The 16,455-nt window shown below is 40.4% G+C and overlaps 1 protein-coding gene across 1 annotated transcript in view; it reads right to left on the bottom strand.

The window, feature by feature from the left end:
• Positions 1-15,290, bottom strand: part of LOC122968122 (NACHT, LRR and PYD domains-containing protein 12-like) — a 311,421-nt gene extending 296,131 nt beyond the window's left edge. The window contains exons 1-8 of the mRNA XM_044333107.1: positions 14,490-15,290; positions 14,272-14,406; positions 14,051-14,164; positions 11,487-11,565; positions 11,097-11,325; positions 7,615-9,418; positions 7,332-7,499; positions 5,529-5,637 (exon numbers count right to left, since the gene is read on the bottom strand). Coding sequence (XP_044189042.1) covers positions 5,529-5,637; positions 7,332-7,499; positions 7,615-9,418; positions 11,097-11,325; positions 11,487-11,565; positions 14,051-14,164; positions 14,272-14,406; positions 14,490-14,578 — 2,727 coding nt within the window. The 5' untranslated portion in view covers positions 14,579-15,290. The remainder of the gene's footprint in view (positions 1-5,528; positions 5,638-7,331; positions 7,500-7,614; positions 9,419-11,096; positions 11,326-11,486; positions 11,566-14,050; positions 14,165-14,271; positions 14,407-14,489) is intronic.
• Between the last annotated feature and the right edge of the window lie 1,165 nt (positions 15,291-16,455).

Here is a 16,455-nt window from a genome sequence, read left to right as displayed (position 1 = left end):
CTGTCTGTCTGTACCTGAGAGCGTCCACCTGTCTGTCCTCACCTGAGAGTGCCCACCTGTCTGTCCTCACCTGAGAGTGTCCACCTGTCTGTCCTCACCCGAGAGTGTCCACCTGTCTGTCTATACCTGAGAGTGTCCACCTGTCTGTCTGTACCTGAGAGTGTCCACCTGTCTGTCCTCACCTGAGAGTGTCCACCTGTGTGTCTTGATTCTCAATCAATTCTCCATCAATACATTGATAGATTAGGTTCTAGATTGATGTTTTTCTCAAAGAAAAAAAGTGAATCAAATGTAAACATTTAGTATCAATATCAAGCTGAGTGAGATTTATGTTCCTTTAGTTCAGTCAACAGGAAACCAAAGCAGCTCTGAGACAAAGGATCAAATCAATACTTCATATAAAATAAAAATGATTGCAAAGATAAACTGCTGAGTGCAAAACTTCAAATGATAAAATCACGTAAACGACAGCTGCCTGCTACATTTAGCTGCAACGTGCAAACAAGAAAATGGATCAAATTGGTCAAACTGATCACTATAAGCAGGGTCTCATTTATAATCGTTGCGTAAAAAAGAAAGAGGCTGAAAGAGGCGACGCCACTTCCCACAAAGTTATGATCTATAAAAACAAACTTGTTGGGAGAATGTGTGCAGCTGTACGTAAACTCTGAGCAGGCGTACCAACATTTACAAGACGGGAAATCATCGACAGATGGTGAGGTGGTGAATTAAAGCCAGATGTATAATAATCCTCTCACACATTTAATCTCACTTCATATCAAACATTAATTATTGATCCACGTTATCATGAACATTCAAACCAGCAGTGTTATCTGTACTGGGGCTTGCAGTCAGCCATAATTATTCCATAAACATCTTTCAATATGAAAAGATATAAAACAAGTCAGATCTTAAAGTCAACGTTTCATCAGCGCTGTCTCACCCGGAGCAGCAGCTGCTGAAATGAACGATGTCAGGATGTGGCAGGATTCTGCAAAGTCTGGCTTTCCTTTCTCTGATAGGAGCTCAGTGTGAATATACTGATTCATTTTCACCTCAGACACGTTAACTAACTGATGACATTATCATCATCCATTGTAGAAATCCAAGATGACATCAATAACTTAAACAAACATAACTAAAACATATTTGCAGGACAGAGTGTTGATAGATGTTTAATGTTTGGTTATACTGTGCATATATCAGCAGGTATGAGTTTAGTTCCCGTGTAGTTTATGTGTGTTGTTAAGCGCAGAGACACTGGAGACACCGCGGTGGCTGCCACACACACTCACCGCCACATCTTCACCACCTGCACTCACTGTGTCAGTTAGAGAAACACCTGTATGTCAATATCAACCACTACAGTGTTTATTGTACAGTAGATATTGAGTGTGTGGTGTAAAAACGACTCATACTGGTTAACTGGGAGCTGGCCCGCTGCAGGGTAACATTTAACCAGAGATGTCTGACTTTACCATAAGTTGTTTATGCTTGTTTTGGTTACACACATAAGTTCAAGACGTCTGAAAACGTGGAAATAAAACAGTAAAAGTCCGTTCATGGCTGCTGCGGTCCCTCCTCTGCTGCTGCTGAGCGCGAGTGACGTGGGCGGGTCCGATACGCTGACTCTCGACACTGATTGGTCAGGTGTCTAAAGACAAAGAGACTGATTGGTGCGTTGAAAGAGACACATGAACATCAATATTCATGAAGGCTTTTGCATCGACCATTTAGGGTTGAATGTGGGCGCGTGGAGGCGGGACATGAGGCTGATCTACGTGCGCACATTTCCACGGTGATCTATGAAGGGAAATATACGTGCTTTCATGCGCACGTTAACTTTTAGTGTGGATCCTGTTTAATAAATGAGACTCCAGATGATTATTATAAACGATTTCTTTTCTCTTTTTCTTCATTTCTCGTGCAGATTATTATCTAATTGACATTTGTATATTTATGACATGAATGTAAAGTAATGAAACAGGCAGCTTCACTATTTACTGGATATTATTGACTGTTTAAACACTGATCAGCTGTTTAAACGCTTGTTGTTTCACTGCTGCATCTCATTGGCTCGTTTTTGGCAGTTTGTCATAAACTTGAAGGAGACGATTTTCATTGAGATAAAATGACTCGTTCCGTCCTCAGGTTTGGAGCATTTTAACTGAAGCATATTTTTTACTGATGATAAACTGATTTTCAGTCTTATTGTTATTTCTGCCTGTTTGCTGAGGTCTTATCTGCTCAGTATTAAAAAGTCTAAACAAACTAATACTCCAGTATGACAGCTACATCACAGACTCATAATCCTCCGTTTTATTGATTTCTACTGTAGTTTGTTTTCTTAATGATCTCAAAGCTTTTACTCTACTTGTGAAAAAGGCAATGTTAATGATTAACAGTGGTGCAACAACCCGGCCTTTGTTATCTGAAACTTACAGTAGAAGTTCACGTCTCTGCATTTCATTTCTGACTGCCATGAAGGTTTCCTCTTTCTCACTTCAAAACAAAAGTAGAAAAGTTATTTTTACCTTTTTAAAAACAATCAAAACATCTTCATAAACTGGTCAACTGCTTCATTTACTCTTTAAACTCTTACTGTTGTTCTGTCATCTTTCCTCTAACTGGCCAACGTCGACGTCTCTTACTGCTTCTGCCAATGTTAGTCTCCTCACTTTGCCAAAGCCTTTACCGAGGCCTGTGTGTATCTATATCTATATCTATATATATATATATATATATATATATATATATATATATATCTAGACATATATATGAAGACATTTCTATTAAGAGCTTTCTTTCAGTACTTTGTTACAGTTTTCTACATTTGACTGACTGTCCACCAACATTTTCCATCATTTCAGACGCTGCTATTCTCCTCCTGCCCACCGGTTGTCCTTATTGTGTTCCTACTTTCTCTATTCACCTGACCTTTGACCTGCCTGCAGACATGATCCTCATGACTTCATTATCCAGAGAGTTAATACTGTAGAGCTGCACAGCACCCTAGTCATTAGCCAGTGTGTATCACGTCCCTTTTGTTCTGCCTGAGTCGACACTAGTTATTTTATTGTCTTAACTTTTTATTGCTTTGTAACATTTGTTTTAAAATTCTATATAAAGAAATAACTACATTATTATTATTATTATTATTATTATTATTATTATTATCATCATTATTAACCCTTTACCTGTTGAACCTGTTGTTGTTATCTTACTTTTTATTTTTCTATCTTTTACTTTTTTCCTTGTTTTTCCTCCTTTTTTCTATCTACTCTCTTCCATATTCCTGCGTTTCTCATATTCTTATGCACAGCTTCCATCCTGTCTCTATTGTTCTTTATCTGTCGTTCTACTTTTCCCTTTTTATTTCCCTTTTCCTTCTAATTTGTTTTATTTTTCCCTCCAATTCTCTGCTTTTCCTGTTTACTTGTCTGTTGCTATTATTTCTCACTGCCTTTCCTTCACTCTTTATGTTATTCCTTCTTCTCTCCCTTTTTACATCTGCCACTAACAATTTAGGATTTATTATTTCCTTTCTACTCGTTATAGAAAACACAGTGACAATACAGATTTAATGGATCAGGTTTGTTTACAGTGTATGCCATGTACCAGGCACAACCAAGTTCTTCTCAAACTAAATTTACACAATTTATTCCAGTTCCTGCAACGGCACATTGTTCCAGAGGATAAATTATTACTTTATACTTTTAAGTTGCAGTTTGAAATTAAGAAAAAAAAAAGTTACAACAAGTTGTTGTAAATATTGAAACCAAGATGTAGCCTGTTGTTATTGTCTAGGTGGAGTATTATTTCTGTTTCAATTACAAAGTAAATATACTTAAATAGTACAAGTTAAAAAAAGTAAAACGTACTCAGAAAAACACACAAATATCTACCAAGTTTAATCTCAAACAATAATTTATTTCTCTGTTAAGAAATCTAAACATCTGTTGAGGGATATAAGTTATAACTGCTGTCGACCTACCTCTGAAGAATGTAGAATAAAGGTTTCACAAATCTGAAACTGTGTTTTAATGAGTCTCTGTGTTAATCTAGTCCAGATCTGACAGGTCTAAGTATAGTGATCTCTGATCTGGACCCGGTCTAATGTGGTCTGGACCTGGTCTAATGTGATCTGGACCTGGTCTAATGTGGTCTGGACCTGGTCTAATGTGATCTGGACCTGGTCTAATGTGGTTTGACCTGGTCTGATGTGATCTGGACTTGGTCTAATTTGGTCTGGACCTGGTCTGATGTGGTCTGGAACTGGTCTGATGTGATCTGGACCTGGTCTGATGTGATCTGGAACTGGTCTAATGTGGTCTGGAACTGGTCTAATGTGATCTGGACCTGGTCTAATGTGATCTAGACCTGGTCTAATGTGGTCTGGACCTGGTGTAGTGTGATCTGGACCTGGTCTAATGTGGTCTGGACCTGGTGTAGTGTGATCTGGACCTGGTCTAATGTGGTCTGGACCTGGTCTAATGTGGTCTGGATGTTAACAAGCAGTGAAATTGTCCTTTATTAGTTTTCACAAATATAATAAAGGGATTGAGATCATTAAGAAAACGAACTACAGTAGAAATGAATAAAATTGAGGGTTATGAGCCTGTGATGTAGCTGTCATACTGGAGTATTAGTTTGTTTAGACTTTTTAATGCTGAGCAGATAAGACCTCAGCAAACAGGCAGAAATAACAATAAGACTGAAAAATCAGCTTACCGTCATTATGGAGAGAGATTTGTTTCATGATTTGTGTGAACAGATCAACAATCTATGTGTAAATGTGTAATCTGTAAATACAAACACTTTCCACAAATACATAAACAGATTTGTAAACTCACAAAAATATTTTGCAAATATAAAACAGATCTGCAAATACACAAACAAACTCCACAAATAAAACAATATCTGTGAATACATTTAATTATGTATAATGTCTGTCTGTACCTGAGAGTGTCCACCTGTCTGTCCTCACCTGAGAGTGTCCACCTGTCTGTCTATACATGAGAGTGTCCACATGTCTGTCTATAAATGAGAGTGTCCACCTGTCTGTCCATACCTGAGAGTGTCCACCTGTCTGTCCGTACCTGAGAGTGTCCACCTGTCTGTCTATACATGAGAGTGTCCACCTGTCTGTCTATAAATGAGAGTGTCCACCTGTCTGTCCTCACCTGAGAGTTTCTACCTGTCTGTCTATACCTGAGAGTGTCCACCCGTCTTTCCATACCTGGGAGTGTCCACCTGTCTGTCTATACATGAGAGTGTCCACCTGTCTGTCTATACATGAGAGTGTCCACCTGTCTGTCCATACCTGAGAGTGTCCACCTGTCTGTCCGTACCTGAGAGTGTCCACCTGTCTGTCTATACATGAGAGTGTCCACATGTCTGTCCATACCTGAGAGTGTCCACCTGTCTGTCCGTACCTGAGAGTGTCCACCTGTTTGTCCATACCTGAGAGTGTCCAGTCTCCAGTGTGGATCCTTCAGTCCAGCAGACAGTAGCTTCTCTCCTGAGGCTCCTGGATGATTGTAGCTCAGGTCAAGCTCTCTCAGATGGGAGGGGTTGGAGCTCAGAGCTGAGGCCAGAGAAGCACAGCCTTCCTCTGTGATCAGACATCCTGACAGCCTGCAGACACAAAACAACACAACTTAACACCTCCAGTCACTACTTAACAATTCAAATGGTCCACAGCTGTAAGGCTCTTATTATGAAGTAGCTACAGTCTCCTGTAACCTTAGTAAACATGATGCTGGCAACTGCTAACTAGGGATATGTGGAGAGCCCAGTATTTGTATTTGTATCTGTATTTGTTGAGGCAGAAAAATTATTTGTATTTGTATTTGAATAAAAGTGGAAAGAGGCTTAAAAATCCTGTTTTTGTTTTTATTACGCTTTTAATTTTAGAAAATTAAAGTGTTACAATAAGTATTCATGAATAAACTAGTATGGTTTTTCACTTTTTCTTTCTTTCTTCCTGAAAACAAATACTTTTTGAAATATCTGTATGAAAAAAACATTTGTAAAAAACCCACTATTTGTGCTTTGCCAAATAATGTATTTGTATTTGGGCACACCCCTACTGCTAAGTCTTCACTGCATAAGAACAGGTCTAAATAAAAGAATAGAAAAAGTAGAAACAGCCACAGTGAGCTGATTAGATGAAGGGCTGCAGGTGACAGACTGACTACAGTTTGTAAGAACATCAAACATCCAACATGTCACAGAGATAAATGACTCCGTCTCAGATGCTCACAGTCGAATACAGAACAGGAATCCCAACTAATGTGGTATATACGGTCTGAACGTTGTGGAAATAAAAGTAAAAACTAACAGTAAGGAAACATTTCTGACTCCCTCACTCAGTTTCAGTAACATCCAGAGTTTTAAGGTTGTTTGAAACAAAACAAGAATTAAATGATGGATAACCACAGCTGGGGTGAACTGTCATACACCATGGCGAGTAAAAATTATGATCATCAAAAACTGTTCACTGGCTAACTGTATGTATTTTACTTTGGGCCAGTTACACAGTTCTTCATTCAGTTTATGAATCTTAATACTCCTCTCTGGTATTTCAGGTTCCAACACCAGAGACAGAACAAAACTAATGAAAATATGTTTAAAGAAAGTTATTCACAGGGTCTAAACACACAACTGGTCTGAAGATAATTTGAGTAGAGAAAATGTCCAGGTGTCTACTCATATAAATCACAGTTTAAATGGTGATCAGTTGAACAGGTTGATGAATCCTGACCTGAGAGTTTTCAGTGTGCAGTGTGGACTCTCCAGTCCAACAGACAGCAGCTCTAATTCCTGCAGGTTGTTGTTACTTATGTCCAGCTCTCTCAGACTAGAGGACTGGGAGCTGAGAACTGAGGACAGAACTTCAAGACTTCTCTTTGAGAGGTTACAGTCAGTCAGTCTGGAAAGTGAATAATGAACAACAAGACAAATAACATTTGTGCTAAAATAAGGCTAAACTTCGATGATATAACACTATCTTTGCTGTTCTGTTCAAAACCAGTCGGAGATGTGACAGTTAATAATCAATTAATCGGAATAAACAGTAATTTGATAACATAAATAACATGGTATCAAAACATGATGAGCCTCTTTATATATATCAAGGATGATATCTGTGTGCTGGACAGCACATGAACCTAAAGTTGAGAAACATGTCAGATTTTCTACACTGTGAAATTTAAAATCCTGATGAAGAGGAGATTCTGAAATACTGACATGAGAGAGGCAGTTTAAACTGTACGGTGTTTATAGTTTAAAGAAATATCTCAAACCAGTTGAGACAAACATGAGCTTGCCTGAGAGTTTCCAGTCTGCAGTGTGGACTCTCCAGTCCAGCAGACAGCAGTTCTAATTTCTGCAGGTTGTTGTTACTCATGTCAAGCTCTCTCAGACTAGAGGACTGGGAGCTGAGAACTGAGGACAGGGCTGCACAGCTTCTCTCTGAGAGGTTACAGGCATTCAATCTGTAGAATACATTTGGAAAAAATATTTAATAAATCATCATCAGAAAAAAATCTGTCTGAATATCTTTGCAATAAATCAATCAATAAATCAATAAATAACTATTTGTGCACTTACAGAGCTTTGTTGGAGGCTTTGACCACTGGCAGCAGCCTCAGAAGAACCTCCTCTGAAGCAGAGTATTTCTCCAGGTCAAACATGTTCAGATCTTTTTCTGATGACAGTAAGGTGAAGACCAGAGCTGACCACTGAGCAGGAGACAGTTTATCTGTGGAGAGAGTTCCTGAACTCAGATACCACTGGATCTCCTCCACCAGAGAATCATCATTCAGTTCATTCAGACAGTGGAACAGATTGATGCTTCTCTCAGCAGACAGATTCTCACTGATCTTTTTCTTGATGTACTTGACTGTTTCCTGATTGGTCTGTGAGCTACTTCCTCTCTGTGTCAGAAGACCTCGTAGGAGAGTCTGATTGGTCTGCAGTGAAAGACCCAGGAGGAAGCGGAGGAACAAGTCCAGGTGTCCATTTGGACTCTTTAGGGCCTTGTCCACAGCACTCTGGTAGAGATGTTTCTCTGCAGATTTGTCTTCTCTTGTTTCAGACTTCTGGGATGTTGTTTGTTCCTCTGCCAGCAGATTGACTCCAGAGTTGATGAATGTCAGATGGACATGAAGAGCAGCCAGAAACTCCTGAACACTCAGATGGACGAAGCAGAACACCTTGTCCTGGTACAGCCCTCTCTCCTCTTTAAAGATCTGTGTGAACACTCCTGAGTACACTGAGGCTGCTCTGATATTGATGCCACACTCTGTCAGGTCTGATTCATAGAAGATCAGGTTGCCTTTCCGCAGCTGTTTAAAAGCCAGTTTTCCCAGAGACTCAATCATATTCCTGCTCTCTGCATTCCAGTGTGGATCTGTCTCAGCTCCTCCATCATACTTGAAGTTCTTCAGTTTGGACTGAACCACCAGGAAGTGGATGTACATCTCAGTCAGGGTCTTGGGCAGCTCTCTTCTCTTTATGCTTTTCAACACATCCTCCAGAACTGTAGCAGTGATCCAGCAGAAGACTGGCATGTGGCACATGATGTGGATGCTTCTTGGTGTCTTGATGTGGGAGATGATTGTGCTGGCCTGCTCCTCATCTCTGAATCTCTTCCTGAAGTACTCCTCCTTCTGTGGGTCAGTGAACCCTCTGACCTCTGTCACCATGCCGACACACTCAGAAGGGATCTGATTGGCTGCTGCAGGTCGTGTGGTTATCCAGAGGCGAGCAGAGGGAAGCAGTTTCCCCCTGATGAGGTTTGTCAGCAGCACATCCACTGAGGTGGACTCTGTAACATCAGTCAGGATCTCATTGTTGTGGAAGTCCAGAGGAAGTCGACACTCATCCAGACCGTCAAAGATGAACACAACCTGGAACTCTTCAAACCTGCAGATTCCTGCTTCTTTGGTTTCAGTAAAGAAGTGATGAACAAGTTCCACCAAGCTGTACTTTTTCTCTTTCAGCACATTCAGCTCTCTGAAAGTGAATGGAAATGTGAACTGTATGTCCTGGTTGGCTTTGTCTTCAGCCCAGTCCAGAGTGAACTTCTGTGTTAAGACTGTTTTCCCAATGCCAGCCACTCCCTTTGTCATCACTGTTCTGATTGGTTCATCTATTCCAGGTGAGGCTTTAAAGATGTCTTCTTGTCTGATTGTTGTTTCTGGTCTGTCTGGTTTCCTGGATGCTGTTTCAATCTGTCTGACTTCATGTTCATCATTGACCTCTGCAGTCCCTCCCTCTGTGATGTAGAGCTCTGTGTAGATCTGATTCAGAAGGGTTGGGTTTCCTGCTTTAGCAATCCCCTCAAACACACACTGGAACCTCTTCTTCAGGTTAGACTTGAGTTTACGTTGACACCTGTCAGCAGGAGTCCCTGAATGAACACACAAGAAATAAGATCAATGAATGAAGTATGAAGCAAATATTTCAGTGTTTCATTTCCCCAAAGACTTCAGAAGATCTTTAGTTAAGACCACCTTCAAACATTTCTCCATGGTGGGCTCCAGGGAGCTTGTTGATGCTATGAGCCAAATAAAATCATCCACATCTCCCCTTGAATCTCTTCCTGCAACCTTTTTAAATCTGTTTTTTGCCACCTAGCAGATGATATACTTACCATTGTTAACTGTTCGCTCCAGACTGAATGTTTCTTAATTCATTAAAGACCTCTGTTATTAGACCTATTACAACACAAAAATCTTGACCCTGCTATTTTAAGCAACTATTGACCCATTTTAAACATTAGTAACATAATCGAGAAGGTTGTTTATCTTCTGGCTTCCAGCATCTTCACAGCACTGAAACAGCTCTCGTCAAGATTATTAATGACTCTTATCACTGATGCAAAACATCTTTTTGTGCTGGTTAAGCTTGATCTGAGCTCCGCTTTCAATACTGTCGACCTTAACATTTTATTAAAAGACTCGAGAGCTAGGTTGGCCTGTGCGACACTCTACCACAATGGTTCAAATCTGTCACTGGACTGTCACAGTTTCTCTGGGTAAATTCAGCTCTAACAGATTTGACATGCTGTATGGAGTCCACTTGGCTCTGTCATCAGAAAACACAAGATCAGTTATCATAGTTATGCAGATGATACCCAACTGTACATCTCACTGTCTCTGGATAACATTAACCTATTAGATTTACTGATCAACTGCTGGAAAGATATTGATCTCTGAATGTCAAAAAGCTTCCTGCAGCTGAACAGATACAAACATAAATCAGTGTTTGGTGTCAGAGCACAGAGGCAGCAGGTCTGCACCTACTTGGAGTCCAAGTCATTTACCATCACTGACCAAATCAACAACCTCAGAGTTATTATTGATGCTGATCTAAATCTTGACTCACACATTAGTAAAATCACCAAAATATCTTTCCACCATCTCAGAAATATCCTGAGAATCTGTAGTTTTATCTTTCAGGCAGATTCAGAGACTCTTGTCCATATCTTTGTCACCAGCAGACTAGATTACTGTAACGTCTGTTTTACTGCTCGTCCTGCTGAATCACTTCAACACCTCCAGTTTATCCAAAATGCAGCCGTCTGTATCTTGACTAGAACCAAAGAGCTGCTTCACTGGCTACCTGATACCATTATAGAACTGATCTATAAAGCACTAAATGGCCCCTGAATATATAAAGTATCTGACATGCTTCCATTTTATCAGCCAGGCAGAGCTCTCAGGTAACCAGGACAGTCTTCTTCTTTCCCAGAGTTCATTCCATCAGGTGACAGATTATTTATTGCTGACGCTCCTGAAGTATGAAACAGTTTGCAGATGATTTGTGGTTTGTTTTGTTTAGCTTTTAACTAGACTGTATGTGTGTGAACGTGTGTGTGTGTAATGTCTGCCTGTATCTAACCTCATTTTTACTGTTTTATCACTCTGTAAAACACTTTCAATTGTTCCTACAGTGATCTTTTGCTCTACAAATAAATTGACTGGACTAAAAGAATGAGTACATAAACATATTTCCCTCCATCTCCTGAGACGTCAGTAAATGTCTCATTTATCCATCGTGTTAAATCTTTATAGAAATCCTCTTACCGCTCTGCAGACGGTCAGCCAGCTCCTCCTGCTTCATTCTCCTCAGGAAGTGCAGTGTGATCTTCAGAAATGCGTCTCTGCTGCTCCTCCTCTGCTCTTCCTCCTTACTGTCCAACACCTCCTCATCCTCCCTCTGACTCTCTAAGCATTCTGGGTAATTTGGACTCAGAACCTTCTGCATCTTCTTCAGCTCGGTCTTCACAAAAGTGACGATGTTCTCCTCCAGCAGCTGGAACAGAATACTATATGAATGACACCATCAAACTGAAAACATGAAGCAAACATCAGATCCATGTTGGACAGACTGACAATCCACTGGTCTACAAAGTGCAGTCTGGAGATGATTGTGAACAGAACAGATGTAAAAGTAGTTGTTGTACATGTACAGACCATAAATATGGAGTCCAGGTGTGTTTGATGCTGCTGGGCAGACTGATCACTGGGAACCTCTGAGCTCTCCTGGTCCACTCTGTGGAGGAATCATGAAGAATGAGCTCACATTGGGCTCTATTTTCCTGAAACAGGGCGCAGATCCAGATCCAGATCTACATCCAGATCCAGGTCTTAATTCCTGGCGTGTGGCGTGTGACCAAAACATTTTTACAATTTCTCCGACCATCAGCACTGGCTCACTCTGAGCTCAGCCAGGCGTAACATGGAGGAGAGACTGAATACATGAATAGTGGAGGAATGCAGTATATGCAGGTGGAGTCAGGTGGGCTTCAATAATGACCAATCACATGAGCTCCTCTCATCACCTTTAAACACAGCAGCAGGTGAAACGGTGAGAGAGGCTGAGTGAGAGAGAAGAGTTCACCTCTGTGAAGCAGCTGAAGCTCCAAAATACACCTTCAGGACTCCTCAAATATTAATATACATCAGTCCAAACATGCTGACAGTGGTAGAATGAAAATAAAGCTGATGTGTTCTCATGTGCTGCAGCTGCTGGCAAACCGGTGCAAACAATTCATACAGAATAATTAATACATTTAAACTCCACAGTTCTTATCCTCATCTGCATATTTGAAAGTCCTCATGTATGCTTTCAATATCTATAAATAAACATCCAACACTGGGTTTGGAAATTAGCTGGTTAGTGTTTGAAAAGTGCACAAGTTCTATCAGTTTGTCCAAATATATAAATGATGAATGAAGGTGTCCACGCTGTGTAAAGTAAGCAGGACTGTGTTTAAACCTGTTTTAAAATGTTTTCACCAACATGTTTTATTTGTTCACAGCATATAAGATGTTGATGTAGGTCTACTCTGTTTGTTTGGCTATTTTACACACTGATTATATGGACACACGTCCACACGCAGAACTGATTACTGCTAATATTTACTTTACTGTAAGTGGTAAAACTGAAAGCTCACTGTAAAGATCCTCCTGGCATGACAGAAGAAATATTTTGATTCTCTAAACTGAACTTTTATTTAATAAAAATGTTTGGACAGATCTGATGGAGCTCAGGACGCATCCTGAGGACCGCCGCGGTACTTTAAACGATTTATTGTTAAACTCGGAATCTGTGAGCAACAGTTTTCCAGTCTGATGTTTAGAAAATGCAGAACATTAATCACCGTAGATCCTGATCGATCCTGTCGCCTCGTCAGAAGATTTTTGTGCACAGACGCACAAAAAGAAGACTTGCTCCTCAGGAAAACTGCATAAAGACTGTTTGGACCAGCTGGCCCTGAGCCTGTGAAAAATAGAGCCCATTATGTCTCCACACAGAGACGATCACAAGCTGAAGGTCCTTCAAGTGATGTTTGGATGTGAACAGAGACCCAGATGAGCCCTGCAGTGGTAAAGCTTTACTAGTCCTAGAGAAGCCCCTGAGAGCCCTGAACCTCCAACATGCCAGAAGCTCCGGCCCCAAGCAGAGCAGTAGAATAAGTCTGGGTTCAGTTCAGCCAGCGAGTGCAAGACGTGCTGCAGTTTGAGGACGACGCATCAAAGATCCTCCAGGTTGTAGTCAAAGCGGTGGACAGACAGCTTAAGTTATTGTAAGCTTTGCTAACACTGATTACAGCAACATAAATCAACTCTACTGTCACTGATCACTGTTCATGACATTCAACTGTAATCAATCTGCATTAATGATCAACTGTTGTGTTAATATACCAATCATTTTAATTGATTTAACTAAGACTACTAAGGTTTCTAATATACTTTACATTACTGAGGTTTATTATCTGTTCTGCTGTTTAAAAGTGCAACAATTGAAAGTTAATTTATAATCAATGACCTCAGTTAAAGTGGTGCTGTTCCCAGTGTCTGTTCTGTTATTGATCATCATATGAAGTGAATCAGTTGATCACGTGACCCCAAACTGTATCTTTATTTATTGATCTGTCACTGTGGATTATAGAAATGTAAAAAAAGCTGTTTGGTTTCACTGATTTTGTTCCTTCATGTATGTTAATGAGGTGGACAAAATATTAGGAACACTAATCAATATAATACAGTCCAGTTCACCAGCAGCACTGCGAGCTCAATAATAAACATAAAGTAGAATTGATCATAAAGTTGTTGCATTAGGTTGAACTGGTGTTCCTAATAAAGTGACCAGTGAATCTACATAAAATGAAACTTATGTCCATAAACCTGTTGCCCTGGTGCATGCTGGGAAGCTTTCCCACACACCTCCTGGACGCTACAGTATCTGAACCTCATTACGTCCTTCGTCTTTATTTTTCTGCTTTGCAGCTTTAGTCCATAAACAGTAACTCTACATTAAAGCTCCTTTCAGAGGGAGGTGTTGACCATATGTGGCAATCTGGGGGCTCGTCTGTATGTAAATTAGTCTGAACGAGTACGTTTGATCAGCTCACATGTTCTTGTTGGTTTGAACTGGATCACAGGCTTTGATAAGTGAAGCCCCAGAAACAGTGTGTTCAACAGTCACAACATACATTCAGACATGAATCACAGACGTTTGACTGACAGCTTACTTCTGACCAGCAGGACGTCGTCCTTTAAAGTCAATAATAAAATCCTTTGAGTCGTCGCTCCTGAAGGACACACAGCTGGATGGAGGTCCAGGAGATTCTGGTCTCTGATGGATCCTGAACCAAACAGCAATGATACATTTATTAAAGGTCACATATTCAGTTACATTTCCTGTGATTAACATACTGCACAATTTATAGTTTTAATATTGACAACAACATACTTTTTATCAGATAAAGGATCTTGTTTAAAATGAACAACAGCATCCTTTGACCGGTCGCTCCTGAAGGACATACAACTGGGTCCAGGTCCAGGTTCAGGTCTGAGTCCAGGTTCTGGTCTGTGCTGCTTCTTTTTTCTTCAACACAACACACACAGAGTTTTGAGTGTGAATAATGATGGTGGAGAACAGTGATGGACAGTTAGAGATCCTCATCTCACCTCTGAGCTTTGGTCTGGCTGTCATGTTCCCCACACAGAGAGCTTTTAGAGGGAGGGACTCCCTCCTCTCTGTCCTCACACTGATCCATAGCAGAGAAACACCTTCACACAAACACAACAACACATTATTTCTCATCATTCCTCTCAGTCACATGACAAACACACACAGCTGTTTCTAATATCCTCCACCCTTCATACAACCAACATGTGATCTAATAATCCATCTAAATATAATGACACTAAGTATTTGTGCTAATCAATACTTACCGCTGTCTCCCAGTCTGGAGACACAGGTATGGATGCTGCTGCTGTGTGACAGACACAGCTGTTCATTAAAGTCAGAGGAAAGGAGTTACAGCACACATCTCCACTGCCACACCCAGTCTTTATGTTGTAGATTAACTAGGATCACAAAACTCACGGTTCGGATCGTATCACGGATTTCAGTCACGGATCGGATCATTTTACGGATCAGCAAAAAAGAAAAAAAAAGGGACAAATAAAACTTTGCTTTCCTTATTCTGTAAAACACTTACATCAAGGACCTTCTGCGCATGGTCTTCAATGAAAACAACATTCGAGATGTCCAATGTTTAAATAAAATCTTAAAATATATAAAATGTTCAATGCTCAGTTGTTAAATTAAATTGCAATATGAGGCCTGATACCTTCCTCTTTTAAACACGTTAGTGAATGAAACAGCTTCTGTCCACGTCATCAAACCTTGATGATAACTTAGAAACATGAACACACGTCTCGTCCTGCAGCTTGTTGAACGAGCCACCAAACATTCACCACTAACGTCAGTTAGCAGCTAGATGCTAATCAGCTGCTCAGCTGCAGCACATCAAACATCATGTAAACAAACCTGCAGACGTCACTTCAGACCCGTTAGATGCTGGTTTGATCGTTGTTCTTCAAAATCCCTGTTAGCGACACGTTGTCTGCCCATGACTTGTACTTACAGCAGTTACAGCTGTTTGTCTTAAATGACACATCAAATTTTGCAGTTCACAGGCGTGCCGAACTGTGCGGGGGCGATCCGTAACGGGGCTGAAGTTGGCATCCGATTCACAGCCTCCGATTGGGACGGGTCTAAGGGGTGGGGGGGTGGGGGGGGAGCAGATAAGACGTCAGCAAACAGGCAGAAATAACAATAAGACTGAAAATCAGTTTATAATCTGTAAAAAAATATGATACAGTTAAAATGCTCAAAATTTAGGACAACTGCACTCTACTGATCATTCTCATTTCATCTTCCCCGTATTTGTTCATTTTTTCATTTCATGAATTAGCTCGAAAATGACTGAACACCGGCATCTACAGGCGTTATGCCGGAAAATTCCACCTGGAGGCCAACATCAGCCTCGTCGATCCGTACGGATCACGGATCATCTACGATCCGTTGCACCACTAATATTAAGATATTTTACTTGTTTTTACTTCTATGTTTGTACTTGTTATGGACTGTAACTCTGTTTTTACTCAGCATGTGACCCACATGTTCTCTGTGTTTCTCCTTGTAAATAACAAATAAAGTTATTTGAACTTGAAGCTGTCACTAATACAGACAGAGCAGCTTGTTGTTTTTCTCCACAAATTAGACAAATGTTGGAAGTTATTGATCTGTGAACACTGACTCAGTACTGTCAGCTGTTATTGGACACTTTGAACAGTGACGCTAAAATAAAGGAAAACTTCCACCGTGTTGATTTGTGTTGACTGTTAGTAGAGTTCTGAACTACAGATTTCTGCTGTTTCTACTGGAACTAAACTAACAAGATGAACAAAGAGTCATTCAAGAGTCAAACAGGGAAAACTGTCACAATACAAACACAATAAAGTCACAATAAATACCTTTAGACGGAGAAAAGAAGCTGCGACACGAGGAGAACAGAAAGAGGGCGTAAACTTCAACAGGGAATAACCAGAGAGAGAGAGAGAGAGAGAGAGAGACATAGAGACA

This window comes from Thunnus albacares, chromosome 18 (assembly GCF_914725855.1).
Source record: "Thunnus albacares chromosome 18, fThuAlb1.1, whole genome shotgun sequence".
Lineage (NCBI taxonomy): Eukaryota > Metazoa > Chordata > Actinopteri > Scombriformes > Scombridae > Thunnus > Thunnus albacares.
The sequence above is the reverse complement of the archived record's forward strand: the minus strand, read 5'-3'. Positions and strand labels throughout refer to the sequence as shown.